We start from the raw sequence: 17,030 nt of genomic DNA, 5'->3' as shown, positions 1-17,030 counted from the left end.
AAATTAATCGATTTTTAACATTTTACCGGTAAAGGTATACTATGTTCTCCTTGTTACTTTCTCTCACAATCAGTAAACGATTATGTTGTACCCAGTTTATGTGTTTATTTTTAAAAAATGTATGAATTTTTTGTCTACCAGAATTTTTTTCCAATTTTTTCTTCGAAACTTTTTCACTTGGCTTTTAAGTCATATCAGTTTCAGATTTTTGATTCGGCCGTTTTTGAGATCATCGTGGTATTGAAAAGTATCGCAAAAAAACTGTTTTTCCGGCTTGATTTTGGTGAATCCTTATTTCTCTGCCCGGACTTTGAACTCTGATAAAACATCACCGATTGATTATTGTAACGTAATGTAATTTTTGATTAAAATTTGGCAATGAATACACAATTCAAGAATATTAAGTACTGGTGCCTGAAATAATAATGATGGAATGGAGATTGTACACTGAGAAAAATTTCATTTGTTATAGTAACTAGAAAAATTCAGTAAAACAGATATCGTTAAAAAAACTGTTTGAATATTGTTGGAATAACAGAAAACGAGGTACGCGTAACCCTTTTGCGCTATTGTCGATTCTTTTTTGGTAATTGCAACGCAAAAAAAAATAAATAAGGCTTTATCATCATTTTAATATTGCGCAAGCATTAAATTTTTGCAACAGTTGCAAGAAAATATAGTGACAATGATCATAATCAGAAAGAATAGTAACGGATACTAGACTTTCCGGTAACAGCTAGAAAACTAATTTTCATTTTCTACCTAGAACTATATTTTTGGATTGTGGTAAAAAACAAAAATAGTTAAGGAATGAGCGGTAACCGGAAATAAAAATTTCTGTCAGTGTATTTATGGTTAAAATCAAGTTCTAGAAATATAGAAAGGACGACACGCGGTTCTCGGATAATAGATTCGTTAACTCGATTTCCGAACTAATTACCCAGCGAAGAATCCAGAAAAGAAAGCCAGCTCAAATCAATTAATTACGGGCTTGCCGTTCAACTCAGTTCTTCATATAAGCCATTGAAACAAGCGTTTTCATTTGTTATCTTAACTCCATCGGACATGGCGTGAATTGCATTGGTAAGTAGCTTGTGATTTTTGCAGATCGCGTCAATTCCAACCGCTTAGCGGTCATAAAACCCCGATGCCTCGAGCAGAATTGCCAGATGCCGCTTCAAGACAGTCTGAACTTTATATACCGCGTTGAATCTTAGTGTTAGCGTCGAAGCGTGCTGGATTTACTCAGAGCCGTATAATCCTCGGGACGCACCATCATGCCGAGTCCTATTTACGTATATCGGTCATTCCATGCGAAATCAGCCAATCTCAGCCCTCGTATCATTTATAATTGCGTTCGGACTTTTTTTTAAGGTAATAGTAGCTGATCCGAGGCTATGAATTTATTGTTGATTTTTTTTTTGTACCAAATCACGATCCAGTTACCAAATATTCAAACATCCTTGATGTTCAATTTTTTCAAAAATTTTAAAAAACCTTATTTACTATTTCACTCATTTTATGGTCGGTTTCATGGTGGGTTTTTTTTTCAGTGATTCAATCAATTTGAAAATTATTGATCCGTGGTGATCAATGTTTGACGTTTCGATAATATAAAAAAAATTTTGTAACATTTTTTACTCTTTGAAAGCACGTTGATATCAGACCGAAGGTGAAATTAATTTTTTAGAGGTATTCTCAGAAATATTGAGAGGAGATAACCTGATTTAGATTCTAATCGATGAAAATTACCAGAGCATTTGAAAAATTGAAAAATAATTAAATTAATGAAAAAGTTGATTGCATGGTGATTAAAATAGGTAATACAATCACTGTACACTTTTTGGACATTTATTAAAGTATGAATAATTAAAAAAGAACCTATGAAACTCGAGAGTAGTGCAAACTGGAAAAAAAAAAGAAAAGAAAAGTAACAAATAAATTGGGGGGTTTTCATACTACTGCTAGTGTATAAAAATTTTCTAGAAAAATTGAAAATCATGATTACTAAAATTGGTTGATTTTGCATGGAACACCCCATATACAATTCTGAAACTCCTTCTGGTAGCCAGTTGTAATGACTCATCTATGCTGTCGGTCCATCAATTTCAGGCTGACAGTATACATTACTTAGTAATTACGAAGTATCGTTTGCTTTCTAAATCGCAATGCTAATGGCATATTGCCCCAAAAGTTCCGAAGGCTCGTGGTTTAGAATACGAAATATTCGGTGATATTGGATTCGAGAATTACAGGATTTTACAGATCGTTAAAAATTTCATTAGACTTCAGAGATTTCGAACGATTTTATATGTATTTGAAAAAATTTCGCAGGATAATTGAGCGATATCAGAAGATGTTACGAAATATCAAATGATTTTACGGTACTCCACAAGCTATTGAAAACGTCTCCAATATTTCGCAGAATTTCTGAGATTTCAGAAACCTTTACGAACTTTTATGAAATTTCAAGATTTTTGCAAATTTCAAAGACGTCCAAAAATATTTCATGAGGTTTTAAGGCCATTATTCTGGTCTGGAAATTTGGAAAAGTCGATTTTTTTAAATTTACTGTTCAAGAATATTTTGGCCCCAGAGCCAATGTCGAATTTCCAACAGTTAAAAAGTTATGAGCACTTGAGTAAAACAATGCATAGTGTGAACCTCAATAGTACCTCAATAATTAATGGTGAGAAAAATGTTCGTTAAATCTTTTATAGACAGCAACGTCGAAACCGAGGTCAAAACTTCAAACGCGCTTATTTCGAAACTACTTTTTTCAACCTGGTTGGCATCAAATCTTGAGTTGTATTCAATCGATTGACTTCAAATTTGGTACGACCTTCATTACATATTCCTCTATAGCCCAAACTTCGAGTATTGCGAAATTGTTATTGCGACTGTTGGAAGAAAAAAAAAAAAAAAAATTCAAAACATTGAAAAAATGATGGCAAAAAAATCAACTTTGCCTTGAGTCATCACTAAGAAAAATTATCTTCACAATATAATTAATGTTGTGCCATTACGTAAAATCTCATTATTATTGAGATTTCTGATCAGCGTAATCATAGAATCAACTCTTCATTGCAATTCGTGTGGCGGAAATTTGACGTATTCAAAGTGTTTTTATTCAAAGATTCGTTTAGAATAACGTCATCGATGTTTCCGTTGTCACAAGCTTCAACACAGCCTAAGCTCGGGTGAGTTCATTCTATTGATCCATCTAATAATTTGACATCTTTTTTGACTAGATTGACAGTAATATGATTAAAAATTACATCACCATCATCCTATACAAATTTTGCAAATTTCAATTCATCTGGTAAAGTGCACATATTTTGTGCAAAGGGAGATTTTACGAAAATATTTCCATAATGAAAAAAGTTTGACGGTTACGTTCACTACAAATAATAATATTCGAAATAATAATTTTCGAAAAATCCCTACTTAAAATGAAAACGTCTGTCCTTTTAAGACAAGCTACTTTATTTTGATTTATTTTTAATATTCTACGATTGATTAGAAAAAAGAGGATTCAATCAACTAAATGTCTTATGGACAGTCTTGTCATTAGTCAGTAACATTGCCATAGCACATACATTTTTATCTCTCTGTAAATCAAATGGATTGATATATATAAATGAAAGTTTTATTTTAATCATTTCGAATTGATTTTGTATATTATACACCAATTTGCATATAATTGTTATTTTCATTTCTTTACTTTTCTTAATTTGTGGCATCCTTTGAAATCTCTCAAAACTCCAACCCTCTGCCGAAAGAATATCACACTTACGTACGAACGCTTTTCGTCAACCTTGAAATTCTCCAATATGTTTTACATAATCGTGTGACAATGCATGCTTAAATTTTTCCCACAGTTTTTCTACTTAAACTGGTGAGAAATGTATCATTCTCACGAAACATTAGCAAAATATTTTTCGTCAATTGAATCGAGATTAAATGAGACGTGTCTTTTTTAGGAGGGGATTCAATTTTCTTCCAGGTGACGAAAACCACTTAGTACCTAATAAATTTACGATACTTACGCATAATGACAGAAAAATAACTTGAAAAGATTGAACTACTAATTGACTTCGAAAATAAATCAATCCTAACTCATTTGTGCACACATGCTGATTATCAGTTATTTTTACAGTCAATGAGAATAAGGAATAATTTTTGCTTAATGGAACAGTTCACAATTTCTTCACATTATGAATCGATTCTCTTTGCATCACCGTTTCATGATGACATATTATATGCAAATGTATATGACATGAGAGCAGCGACAAATGAATGACTAAAATTCTCGCAGAATATCTACGGTAGAGGTTGTAATTTTAATTCGTAGCTTTTATAATCCTCTAGGACTTTTTTAAGATCCATTCGACCCATTTACTGAAGGCAGTTTCAACCGACGCCAATTAGAAATGTTTGGGTTTGGGATGACTGTCGTGCAATTTATCAGCCATATATGCCAGCTGAAAGAGTGTCGAAATATCAGCATCATGCAATATCAGTAGCATTGCAATTCCGAAACGGTAATCACCTTTCACCGTACAAATAACTTTCAACATATTTCTGATCTACTACAAACACGTGGACGTTCCGAGAGGCGGTTTAATGTGGTCAGTACATTAATTATACCCAATGAAAATCGTAATGTCGAAGAGAATGACATTCAATCCATATTTAAATTGTCCATAAATGAATGCCAACTGGGTATCTGAGACTTTCGATTTTACGGTTCACGAATTATGTCAACGAAAGTCGAAATGGAACGCAAAAGCAAACCGTACGCGTACGTGAGGAAGAAAACGTCCCTACGGCGCGACGTCTCATTCGTTGAATCAATTGAAATTGACCTTGTATGTGTCCTGCCCCACCTCGCATTCATCGATTATTGGTGAAGGAATAGATAAATGGAGGGGTTTATCAGAGGGGCGGAGGGGGGAGGGTAATTGCTTTATATTCAAGAAATGTGACTGCGCTGGCCGTTCGAATGAAGTTTGATTGTAGCAGCTGCTCACGGCTGATCGTTAAAAAAAAGATAATCTACGTCTATTGTAGAGGGACGAATTCTTTTACAAATGTGGTTCAATACAGAGCTGATAGCCTCGCTGCCAGGGCAATGGGGTGAGTTTTATCAACGTGGCTCAATCTTTACCGGTCTTTGCTCCTCATACTTTGTGTGTAGAAACGTTTGGCAGGTATCGAAGAACAAATGAGATTAATTCGGTTCTGGTATTTGCTGGAGATACGCAATTCCAAAATTATTATCCAGTGACTTTGAAAACGTTACTTCGAATTTGCTATTTCAGCAACGCTTTCTACTCTTACAGGTATTTCGACCGTCACTGTCGGACTTCTGATTGCGACGTGGTTTTTGGCGGATGGATTTCGGAAATGGTGTCACACGGAGTGGAGATTTTTGCAAAGTGCTGTACTGATTCCTGGACCACCGGCCCTTCCACTGATTGGAAACGCGCTGAAGTTTGCCTGCAATGGGGATGGTAGTACAATCGAAGACGTGTTTATGATCACATTGACTTTTTTTTAACATTGTATGATTGTCATGTAGGTTGATTCATAATGCGAACTGATGACGAGTTTTAAAAATTATCCACAGTATAGAGGTAGAATATAGAAATAAAATAGTCTAGAAGAAAAAATGGGGGCAACATTTTTGTGCTATTTTTATCAGGTGACATATTTTTACTGGCCATATTTTACGTATACAATAGATGAAGGCATAAATCGATTCCTTCAATAAGCACGTAACGCATACCACATGTTTAATTGCGTAAATGGTTTCATAATGGAAGTGAGAAAGGAAAATTAAAACTTGACCTTCTAAGGTCAACTGCGTTCCGAATAATCAATTTATTATTTATAATAGTACGTTGAGATCGCGGTCTTATTTTAACTAACCTGTCTCCATCTCAGTACGAATCAAGTTAACAGGAGGAGACCGGACCCGGACTTTGGATGCACATCGTCACGTATTATTTTTATATTACACACATTTATTTAACTTATTTTTAGAATTGCTGAACCGGATAATTGAAGTATCCCGGCCTTACGACAATCCATTTCGGGTTTGGATGGGACCGAAACTTGTTGTGGTCGTGAAGAATCCTCGAGATGTTGAAGTGAGTACTGCACCAACCTCTGCAAATGCCAAATATCACATTTCACGTATCCATCCAGTCATGAGCGACTATGATTGTTTTTGATTTCGATTTTTGATGATCTTTAAAAGAAGCATATCAGGCGTTCTCCTGAGCTAACACACAGGTTTATTTAGGTAGTCATGAACAGCAAAATTACATCTCACAAACCATACGAGTACCGTTTCTTGGCTTCTTATTTGGGTCCCGGAATCGTCACTGAGTCAGGTACGTTTTACGATCAACATGTTCACTAGTTATCTCTCACTTTTCAGTCACATGTAGAAACATAGCAGCGATCCGACTTTGCAAAATTTAATAGTTTACCACAGTAACAGTTTAACACAGGCTACTATAAACTTAGTTTCCGATACTGCTACAATATGCCCATAATATTTCAACTGCTACAGTATTCTGATTTTCTTATAGCGTAGGAATCAAACTTCAATATATCTACAATAGCGATGTAGGAATATTGCAGCGATGCTGCTACAATAGTATTGAGTGCTGTGTTAGTCAAATTCAACATGTTTGGTTTCTTAGGTTCCATCCACAGAGCACATCGCAAAGTCATAATGCCGATGGTGAGCGGGAAGTCTTTGAATGCATACATAGACTGCTTTGATCGGCAAAGTCGACGGTGCGTCGAGTGCCTGGCGGGCAAAGTGGGCGAAGGGGAATTCGACGTAATGCACTACATGGACGATTGCACCTTGGATATGGTTTTAGGTGAACTAATGAACTTTCTATAATTTTAAGCTAAATAACTTATTCGTCACAGAGCACCGAATATTTAAAGAAAGAACAAGCTCTTGTTTGTGTTGGGAATGCGCTAGAGCAAGAGAGCGCCCAATCCCTTGACCTAAATTATTCAATTCCCTCGGAACTACAGTAAAGGTTCAGACTTCATGTACGAAGAATTCGAATGTGTTAATACCGGTATAGGAATAACTTATTACTCATACTCGGTCACATAACTATTAGAATAATCCACAATTCGGACACCTCATTTCCAACGAAGGTTAGAGAAACAACAAGTCAAATCGAGCAACCTAACCAGCTAATCATTTCATTCCAGAAACTGTCATGGGAACTCCTGGCACAGCTCAACATGGCGGATACAAAGGCCTCATAAATTGTTGTGCGACGTGCGTTCACTATTAAAACAATTTTTATCTTGGGCATGTTGCACTTTAACTTTCTGCTGGTCAGTTGAGACACAGGGGTTCAGATCTTGTAATCGAGTTGAATTTTGCAGAGCAATTGCGCTAGCTCACGAGAGGACGATGAAGGTCTGGCTGTATCCGGATTGGCTTTACACCCGCACGACTTCCGGGCGACAGTTCGCCAGTGCTATGGGAGTTTTGCAGAAATTCGCGGCGACTGTGAGTGCGGGTCAATTACTTTGCGAATCCGAAAAGAAAGGAGGTACCCACGCAAATTCGTGATTGCATTGATTGATTTTCAGCTTGTGGCCCGAAAGAAGAACGTACGCCACGAGCCCAAGATTGATAATGATAGTTCAGACAAACTGCGAACAGCCGTTCTGGATCAGTTGATTGCTCGCAATGATGAAACAGAGGAAATGGACGACACTCGCCTCAGAGACGCGATATCAAACATCTGGATGCCGGTAATTTGATTAACGAGTCGAGAATTCGACAATATTCGTCATGAAGTTTTGTTCCCTTCTAATCAAGCACCAGACTAAGCGAAAATATGAATCCATTTTCAGGCACAGGATCCAACGGCTCTTTCCTGCTCGTTTTTGTTCATGATGTTGGGAATGCACCCAGAAGTTCAGGTTCACATTGTCACCGTCCCTCGTAGATAAGTCTGGGTGACACTTCTCGTTTACTTAGTTTTTTCCCTCAGGACAAGGTGCGAGCAGAAGTAAACGAAATTGTTGGGAACGAAGATATGACGATGGAAAAAATATCTAGACTGACGTACTTGGAATCAGTGATCAAGGAAACTATCCGTCTATTTCCCGTTGGCCCCATTATACTGCGCGAATCAACGGCTGACTTTGAATTTGGTGAGTACGAACGTCATCCCGTCTCAGCGATTATGATCACGGAATCGATCTTTTGCAGAGACTTGCAGTGTCCCAAAGGGTTGCACCCTGGCAGTTATACTCTACGAAATTCACCGCGACCCGAAGTATTGGACGGATCCAGAAAAGTTCAACCCTGACAGATTTACACCAGAAAACTCGGCCAACAGACATCCCTATGCTTTCATACCTTTCAGCGGTGGTATAAGAGGTTGCGTTGGTGGGTCACAGAGATTTGCATTGCGTAGATAATGCGATATTCCGAGCATTAATTCCTTGTTGTCTTTCACCTCTAGGGCGACAGTATGCAATGGTATTGGTGAAAACTTTAGCTGCTCGAATCGTTCAAAAGTACAAAATTGGCTGTGATGGATCCCTGGACACACTGCGACTCAAGGCCGGCGTGTCTATCAGGTCTATCGATGGGTACCGAGTTTCGATCACAAGAGCTTGATCCTGCCTGGTTCCAGTTAGCGTCTTGCGTAATGTAAACAATTAAAATGGTGATATTTTAATATATGCGATATAACATGTGAATATATTTTATCTCCGAACTACGGCAGCGAATGCTTCAGTTTACATTCTATATATTATGGTATAGTATGTAGTATGGTATGAAGAATGGTCTCGTCGTTGGAATTGTTGTTTGCAGCTCCACGAGACTTACTTTGGAAGTGGTTGAGACTAATGGCATATAGTTTCGGTAGCTTCAAGGTTTTACTCAGCCTCAGTACGGGAAATTAACATATCATTTCAAAGTAGGTGATTATTCTGCAATCGACAACGCACTCTCTCGGGACGATTGAATTGATTCGCTATCCTCGCATGATTTCGCCAATATGCTTGCATTATTTGATGATAAGTTGCAATTTCTCATCCTCTCCGACATGATCGAAGAATAACTTGGTTTTCAAGGACATACGTTTCTTGGTACAATCAAGAGTCGCACAATGCTATCGTTAAAAAGAAACGTAGGCTTTCACGATTTACAACGGGTTAAAATGTACGATTTTAGAAGGCTCACATTTCTGGTCAAAACCCTTTCCGAGGGCGACTACAGTGAATTCATCGAAGCAACGGGAAGTGCTATCGAATCAAACATTAAGAAGTATGGACCTTCATTTAATAGTAAGAAAAAGGATAATGGATTTGCGGCCTCTATCGTACTGCATCATCAACGTGTAGAAGACGGTCAGTGTAACGTTAACCTACTTGCCTCCAGCTTTAGTCGATGTCATTCATCAGGCCAAGGTCGGTCATAATTCCTTACCTCGTCAAATCATGTGATTTTTGGTACAGTAGCAGCAACTAAGACTGATGTTGCTAATGATTTGAAGCCGCTTGATCCAACCAGCGATCCAAGCCTCGATGAACAACGTCATTAGGTATTCAGTCATCGCGCAGCATTTTTAGCTTTACCATTTTTGATTACAATGCGTAAGTCGCTTCAGGCAGGATAGTTACTAATCTTTAAAGCGGGTGATAGGTGAAACAGTGAGAGTAAAATTATAGACCCTTATCCCAACTTAATGTTGCTGTTAGGATATTTGATAAGACTATGATTGATAAAGTTTCGTGACGTCTCATGAAACCAACTATTAATGGGTGGCATGGATTCCTGCCAAAACGATCTACCATAATTAATCTTTCGATATGTAAAAGTATTATTTCTCATGGCGACAGTGCACCAGAGCACCATGGCAGGATTAGCGAGTGGTGCTGTACGAACAGCCTGAAATTGAACCTTAAAAAGTGTCAGAGTATATGTTTTTCAAAATCCAGAAACGGACTCCTATTGGAATACAATATTTGGGGTCACAAATTGATCCGCGTGACTACTATTAAGGATTTGGATATTGCGTTTCACAATGCGTTGACCTTCGCCCTACATATAGGTGTGATAGTTGATGAGGCAATGAGTCGTTACATTTTATTACAAGATCCTCATCCGACTTTAAGTCATCCAAAACAATCACGATGCTCTACTCAGACCCCCTTCAAAGATTTCTTATCGTATCAGAGGCCTCCAATAGATTTCACGGGATTTCGAAAGTTTTCCCGAAATTTAAGAGAATTTAAAAGATTTCAAAGAATTTCGGGGGATTTCAAAAGATTTAACGAGATTTCTTCATATATTTCCGGCAGTTTCATAATATGCCAATAAATTTCTTCAGGTTTCGGGGAATTTCAGCAATTCCCAATGATTTCAGGGGATTTTACGAGTGCTTTGGTCGCATAGCCTGCTTGTAATAGCGGCGGATGAAACACATTGAATTAGCTCCACCTGGAAAATAAGATTTCCCAGCGGCTGAGCAGTCGGAGAGTGGATAGCATGCAGTTGGTTCAAGGAAAGGGGAAAGCATTGCCAATATCCTGTTTTTTTCCCGGTGAATCGGAATTAAATATTTGCCATGGCGGCGGCGAGGCGATGGAGTTTCCCAGCGGAGCAAAGCTTTTTCCTCTTCGCCTGGATTTGTTTTTTGTTTTTCAATTTCTCCTCCTCGATCGTCGTTGACGTCCAACGCGGTTGAATCTATTCCGCCTGCAACTCTTATTTACCCGCGAACAAGTTCACCGTTTTTCCGTCATTTTCTTCTGTATTCGCCGCAATATATTTTGCGCGGGTTTTAATTGTACCACGACTGTAATTAAATTTCGAATCGGGATGAATTTTCACCACTGAACTTCCACTCCCACCGTCCAATTTTGGAAGTCGCTCGATTGCGAAACTGCCCTCCGTGCAGGTGGCAGAGATCGGGATACGAATACAAATCGCTGTTTAAGTCTGCCTTGAGTCTGGTTCTCCTTCTTAGGTTCACTTTCGCTACTTTTTCAGGCCTTTTTCGAGCCTGTCGTAAAAGCCGTCTGCCACTCGTTCAGCCAATTTTGCTTCGAACTTATCGACCCGGCTTTGAAATATCCGCTAAACGTCTCTGCCATTTTTATTATGACACTTTAGAGAAAGTCATTGCCCTGAAGGTGAAGCAGCCTCATCTTTGGTGATAATCGCCTTAACGATTTGCTCAAATTTTTATTGTTAGGAACTTTCTTCTTTCAATTTTGTTTACGAACCATTCAAATATTTCACCATTTTATGTCACTTGAAATTACTTTATTACGCCTTTGTCAGTCAGTTCTGGTTGTTTTCGACTTTGCGACTTCTCATCGAATGAATTCATATTTAAATTCAGTCCTGAAAGGAGAATCTCGAAATTTCGCAGCACGGAACATTTTTACAACGACGCAAGGAGGGGCAGGGGGGGGGCGGAAAAGTTTTGGATCAGGAAACTTGTGAAGTGTAACAAATACCAATCACTATTCTTCTGGTTATGACAACCGTTATACCGTTTAACCGATAATGGTCGGGTTTGATCGGTCGGCGGAAATAGCGGCAAGAGCTGCCCAAGTTATTTGGAACACTGCGTTATTAATAATGACGTAACGGGATATCTCATGTGGCAGGCTTATACACGGGCTCGTATTATAGCTAACGGCGGAATATTAGTTCCCATCAAATACACAAGCTAGGCAGCCATTGTTTATGTGGTTGTAACGTAACGTACAATAGTCTAGGGATCTCTGGATTGCCATTTTCCCACCCACCACACAATGCCGCTGAAACATTGACAGGATATTTCTGTATGGCAATTTCAGATGCTGTAACATGGGAGCAATATTGAGGTTCCATGCGTGCGCTGAAAACAATGTATAAAATTGCATCGATCTTTAGATTTTTCATTGAAACATTACAGTAACGTTATGCGTAATATACATGAAATATTTAAACCTCGTAGAGTTACGCTGTTACGATACTTTTTAAACATTTTTGCAATGCATCGAAAATATTTGGAATATTGCAAAGTTACGATGGTTCAATATTTCTGTAATATTTCAAGTTCTGCTGAAATAAATTTCATGAAAGGCTATAAGGGGATGAGCATGGGTGGGATACCCCTGCACGGATTGTATTTTTTTTTTAATTGTTGCTATCGATAAAAAACTAGGATTTGCCAAGTGTCAACCCTTAAAAATTTACCCTTAGGGGTGAGAATTTATTTTCGGTAATTCCAAAAAAATTCATGTCCTTTGAATAACTCTATCGCTGAAATTTAGATATGTTGTAACAAATTTCCAACTCAAAAAAAATTTATAACCTCAAAGAAGATCAGATGTTAGTTTTAATTTTATTCTATCAACTTGCAAATTTTTCGTACACGTGTCTCACACTATTTTCTCGGACCCCAAGCGTCGTACTGGGTGAGGAGTACAGGTTGAACGCGAACCGAGCGTTAATTCAGATGGCAGTGGGAAAACGGCCAAGGAAGGCCCGGTGCACTCGGACTTGGGACTGGGATGCCTGTTGGCAATCAGTCCTTGGGACGGAAGCGGGTGGCGCCCTGATTAGTTGGGGCTATACGAGACCCAGCTGGCATAAAAACTGGCCCAGGGAAACTAAGGCTCCAGTCATGAACCAACTCCCCAAGTCAAGGTGGTTGCTATCGTACCGAGGGCTGGATGGCACTGGAGTACAGGGTCACAAAGGATGCCCTTGGGGTACCGGACACTACTCTATTGTACTTAACCTCACCCCCACATGGCAGGTTCTGGGGGGGTGGACAGTCGCTTCCTGCATATTCGTAGGACTCTTATGGATTTGAGACCGGAAGACTTATTGGTGGATTTATGAAAAAAGTAGAACGAAGTAGCCTCAATGGAGATCATCTCGACGGTGACAATGCCAGAAATCGAGATCGAAGGGCTGCAGGTGGATGAAGAGACGTTAGTCTGCTTGACGCAGCGTAGACTGACAGTCTTGGCAACCGCGTCAACCAAGGGCAAGACTGCCCCGCTCTGAGCCAGGACTGATACCCCTCCGACAGCAACACGACGTAGGGCCCGCCGTAGTGGGGCGTCGAGAAGGAGGACTAGAAAAGCCAAGTCGGCCTCCAGAAACTCCTCCGAGATGAATTATGCGGCGGAACCTCCTTTCACACCCGCGCACTCCGTGAAGGGGGGCCCAGTTGCTGGGCAACTCGTCGCTGCAGTGCGACAAACAAGTAGCCAGGCACCAGCGGAGGAAACGGGTCTGAAAAGATCCAGGCCCTCCGACAGGACGCCCTCGGAAAGTCACTTGGCCCCAAAAAGGGGCTGGGAAGCACTCAGGCCCAGGAGCTACGGCAGGGCGGTCAAGGGAGGCCAGAGGGTTGTTATCACCCCCGCTGGTTACCTGCGGACTACTTTCAGTTCCGAGCAGGGCGACCTGGTGGTATGGGCCCTGGGGGAGATGATGGACTCTATCCCGGAGGGGGAGGAGATTCCTCGCTTTGACCAATTCCGGTGCGGCGAGGACATCCTGTGGGTCTCGTGCTCCGATGAGGAGGCGCTGAACTGACTGCGCTGGACGGCCCCAGCCTTGGCACCGTAAAAATTTTGGAAAGAGAGTAACTGCCCAGGCTTACGAGGATTGTGATCCTCATTCCTGGTCTACCCATGGAAACGGGGATCATCATGAGGATGCTGAAACGCCAAAACGCTGATCTCCAGACCCACCTTGCGAAGGTGTGGGACAGGAAGGATGGACACACATCCGTTCATCTGGTGCTAGGCGTGGACGCCAAATCCAGGGATGTTCTCGAGGCGAAGGGACATTCTAGGTAGCGTTACGGGAAAGGGCAACAAGCAAGGGCAACGGAGCCCCTCTGCGTGACTAACCTGGTGGAAGACGTAGTCCCCTCGGGTTCAGACTCAGGGTCCGGGGCACGAGGGGTTTTACTAGAAGGAGAGGCTATGCCATTAGGCCCAGGGGTTTTCCCCCAAGGACCCATGAGCTTAGTAAAGCCAGGTGAAAGATCTTATAGGCAGGTCCCAAAGAACACTGTCAAGTGCGAACCACGTGCCGATGGTGCAGCCAGAAGAGTACCAGATAGCTGCGGATCATGTGAATAAGGGGGACGGGAGACTTGGTAACAGGATACTCCCATCCCCCATGACGGCTAAGTTGACGTTCCACGGTCCAATGACCGCGAGGAGGATCAAGTCTTTGCCCATTAACTTGCAACACTGCAAAGCAGCTTCAGGTATTCGTACTACTACATCGGGCAAGGGCACCATAGTCTATCTTGGCCATGAGCGGAAACCACTGTCCCAACAAATACCAATTTAGCCACACTTTCAGGATAATCGAATCCCACAGAGAGACCTGCGTGAGCGATCCAGATGAACTGCTCTCACCATAGGGACTCGAGTGGTATGGAGACAGGTCTAAAACAGAAACGGGCACTGGGGCCGGCATCTGGCATCTGGCGAGAATTTCGCTCGCCCTGGGACCCACGGCTTCAGTGTTATAAGCCAAAGTGTATGCCTTACTAGCTTGTACCAGGTAGATCCTGAGTAATAGCTAGAAAAGGAAGCACATATGGCTTACATCATAGGGTCATTGGTGGCATGGGACTGCGTCACTGTACTAATACGGTTGGTACAGGACAATCGCGTGAGCCTTATATGGGTGCTGGGACACATTAGTATTTAGGGCAGCGAGCTGGCACACAACCTAGCCACGGAGGGCGCCTCAAGTTGGACAAGCGACGAAGGCTGCCTCACTAGTATATCTCCAGGGTAAGTGAGGTACCTATCCTGGAACCGGACGGAGGTCCACTTTGTGAAACTCTTAAACAGAGCTGCGAGCATGGCTCACATAAGACCCACGCTTAGTAACCTAGACAGGACCAAACTGACAGACGTGATGGGTCTCATTACCGGGCACTAGTATACGGGTACGCACCTCATGCACCTGGGACTCAGTACCGAGTCCTAGTGCCTTAGATGTAGGAAGAAGTTGGAGGCTCCCTTCGACCTGATCGCGCAGTGTGGTGGACTCAAGGGCCCACGAAAGCAAGCTCTTCGGTCACCTACACCGGCGGGGAGAAAATCGAGGAAATAGTGGTGGAGAGGCTGCTTCAGTTTGCGAAGCTAGTTGGCACGTCATTTTCTACACTCTAGGGTGCTCTAACGGGCCCGGGCACAATGGTCTAGCAGAACTGCGCGTACGGTCACCCCCATTCAACAACGATAACAACAGTTTACACTAATCGACGTGATATATAATTTTCTGAGAATTTTTTTTCGAGTGCGTCACAGTTAAAACAGACAAGATGTGTAAAAAAACATTTCTGATCGAGGTTACGTTCACTGTAAAATTACGAAAATTTTGGTACATGTGTAGAACTCTATTTACCATCACATATTATAACACATAACAAGTTCTGACAATCATTGATTATGCGTAACGTTGCAATAATCTAGCGTCGTTTTGGGTCATTAAGATTAAGATAATGAATACCCCAGCACGTATTTTTAATACACGGAATCACACGTGAAATTAACTAAAAGTGATCAATAGTTGCCTGGATATGTATATGTTTGTTAATAAATATATAATATACATATAGAGGGATAAAAAAGGCAGGAATTGCTACAAAAAATATTTTTAAATATTTTAGTATTCTTAGCTATGACACACCCAGAAAAGAATTCTGTAAATATCACATATTATGTCAAGTAGTGTGAGGCACGTGTGCGAAAATTTTGGTGATTGTACCAAAATTGTCAGTTGATAAAAGAAAATGAAAAATAAAACCCTTTCCTTTTTGAGGGTATAAATTTTTTTCCGAGTTGGCAATTTTCTTACCAATGCACTATAGTGATATCTCTAACATATCAAAATATGAATTTATTTCGATTTTTCCAGAATAACTTCTCACTCTCTGAGAGTAAATTTTTACGGGCTGAAGGTTGGCGAATCGTAATATCTTGTCGATAGCAACTACAAAAAAAAAAAAACACAATCCGCGCAGACATATCCCACCCATGTTCATCCCCTATAGCCTTCATCTATGATGTTGCTTCATTGTATCTAAAAAATCCCAAGCATGGTGCAACAACGTTTATGTGATATTCTTGCAATATGTTCTGCAATACTTACCATTTCCCAAATTACAATTAAATAAGAATAATCAGTCACTGATAGTTTCAATTGGTATTCATCGTAACTTCGCGAATCATAATTCCAGACCTTGGTGCTGAAAATATGTGAGTTTATACCCGCAGGAATCGAATCTTGTTCGTCGGAAAGAATCGATGTCAGTGATGGTTATTAACTGCTTTAATTAAAAGGTAAAGCAGTTGAGAGCTGCTCACTTTTCATCCTATTATCAAACGAACGTTCTCTCCTCTTATCAGTTTAGTCGGCAATTACAGCTACCTTCCTCTGATATCGATTCACTCAATTCATCTTCCACTTTATGTAAGCACTCCATTTTACCAGCAATACGTCTTTTTAATGGCCCAAATCACAGGGGTAACAAATTTCACATTTTTAGACAAAGATGTTGAGGGTGCAATTATCATAAATTTTTATCCAATGTATTTTGGAATTCTCGTTATTGATAATTCGATGAATTTATACGGTGATGTACCTGCGTTGAAACACAATGTTGATGATTAATCATACCATCATCGCGTTACTCTGTTGCCGGCAATGAAAATAGAAAGCCATGTTATTACCCTGTTTCGGTATAATCACGAGGCGTTTGAATAATGGTTAAATTATTCAGGACAAAGGAGATCTCTGTCTGTGGGGCCACTGCAACCACTGTGACGTGTTGAAATTCAATATCATCGTTCCCGTCTCTTGTTATACTGAACTCTACTCGACAAAAACTGCATTATGGATAATGTATTGAACTAACAATCACAAAGAGGCCGAGCTTTGGATTCTAATTTTGAATTGTTTTAAACTACAT

At 40.3% G+C, this 17,030-nt stretch overlaps 1 protein-coding gene across 2 annotated transcripts in view; it reads left to right on the top strand.

The window, feature by feature from the left end:
- The window catches only part of LOC124175779 (cytochrome P450 4C1-like), a 39,664-nt gene extending 30,878 nt beyond the window's left edge, over positions 1-8,786 (top strand). Inside the window, exons 1-12 of one of the 2 annotated variants that reach the window (XM_046556303.1) lie at positions 5,011-5,139; positions 5,346-5,516; positions 6,049-6,155; positions 6,311-6,401; positions 6,717-6,902; positions 7,252-7,321; positions 7,432-7,558; positions 7,642-7,806; positions 7,909-7,977; positions 8,049-8,211; positions 8,270-8,449; positions 8,526-8,786. In XM_046556303.1, coding sequence (XP_046412259.1) covers positions 5,094-5,139; positions 5,346-5,516; positions 6,049-6,155; positions 6,311-6,401; positions 6,717-6,902; positions 7,252-7,321; positions 7,432-7,558; positions 7,642-7,806; positions 7,909-7,977; positions 8,049-8,211; positions 8,270-8,449; positions 8,526-8,683 — 1,533 coding nt within the window. In that variant the 5' untranslated portion in view covers positions 5,011-5,093 and the 3' untranslated portion in view covers positions 8,684-8,786. Of the gene's footprint in view, positions 1-5,010; positions 5,140-5,345; positions 5,517-6,048; positions 6,156-6,310; positions 6,402-6,716; positions 6,903-7,251; positions 7,322-7,431; positions 7,559-7,641; positions 7,807-7,908; positions 7,978-8,048; positions 8,212-8,269; positions 8,450-8,525 lie in introns of those variants that run through there. The other variant, XM_046556304.1, reaches the window with a different exon arrangement.
- The last annotated feature ends 8,244 nt before the right edge of the window (positions 8,787-17,030 follow it).

This window comes from Neodiprion fabricii, chromosome 2 (assembly GCF_021155785.1).
Source record: "Neodiprion fabricii isolate iyNeoFabr1 chromosome 2, iyNeoFabr1.1, whole genome shotgun sequence".
NCBI classification, from domain to species: domain Eukaryota; kingdom Metazoa; phylum Arthropoda; class Insecta; order Hymenoptera; family Diprionidae; genus Neodiprion; species Neodiprion fabricii.
Note: the sequence above shows the minus strand (reverse complement) of the source record. Positions and strands in the feature narration are given on the sequence as shown.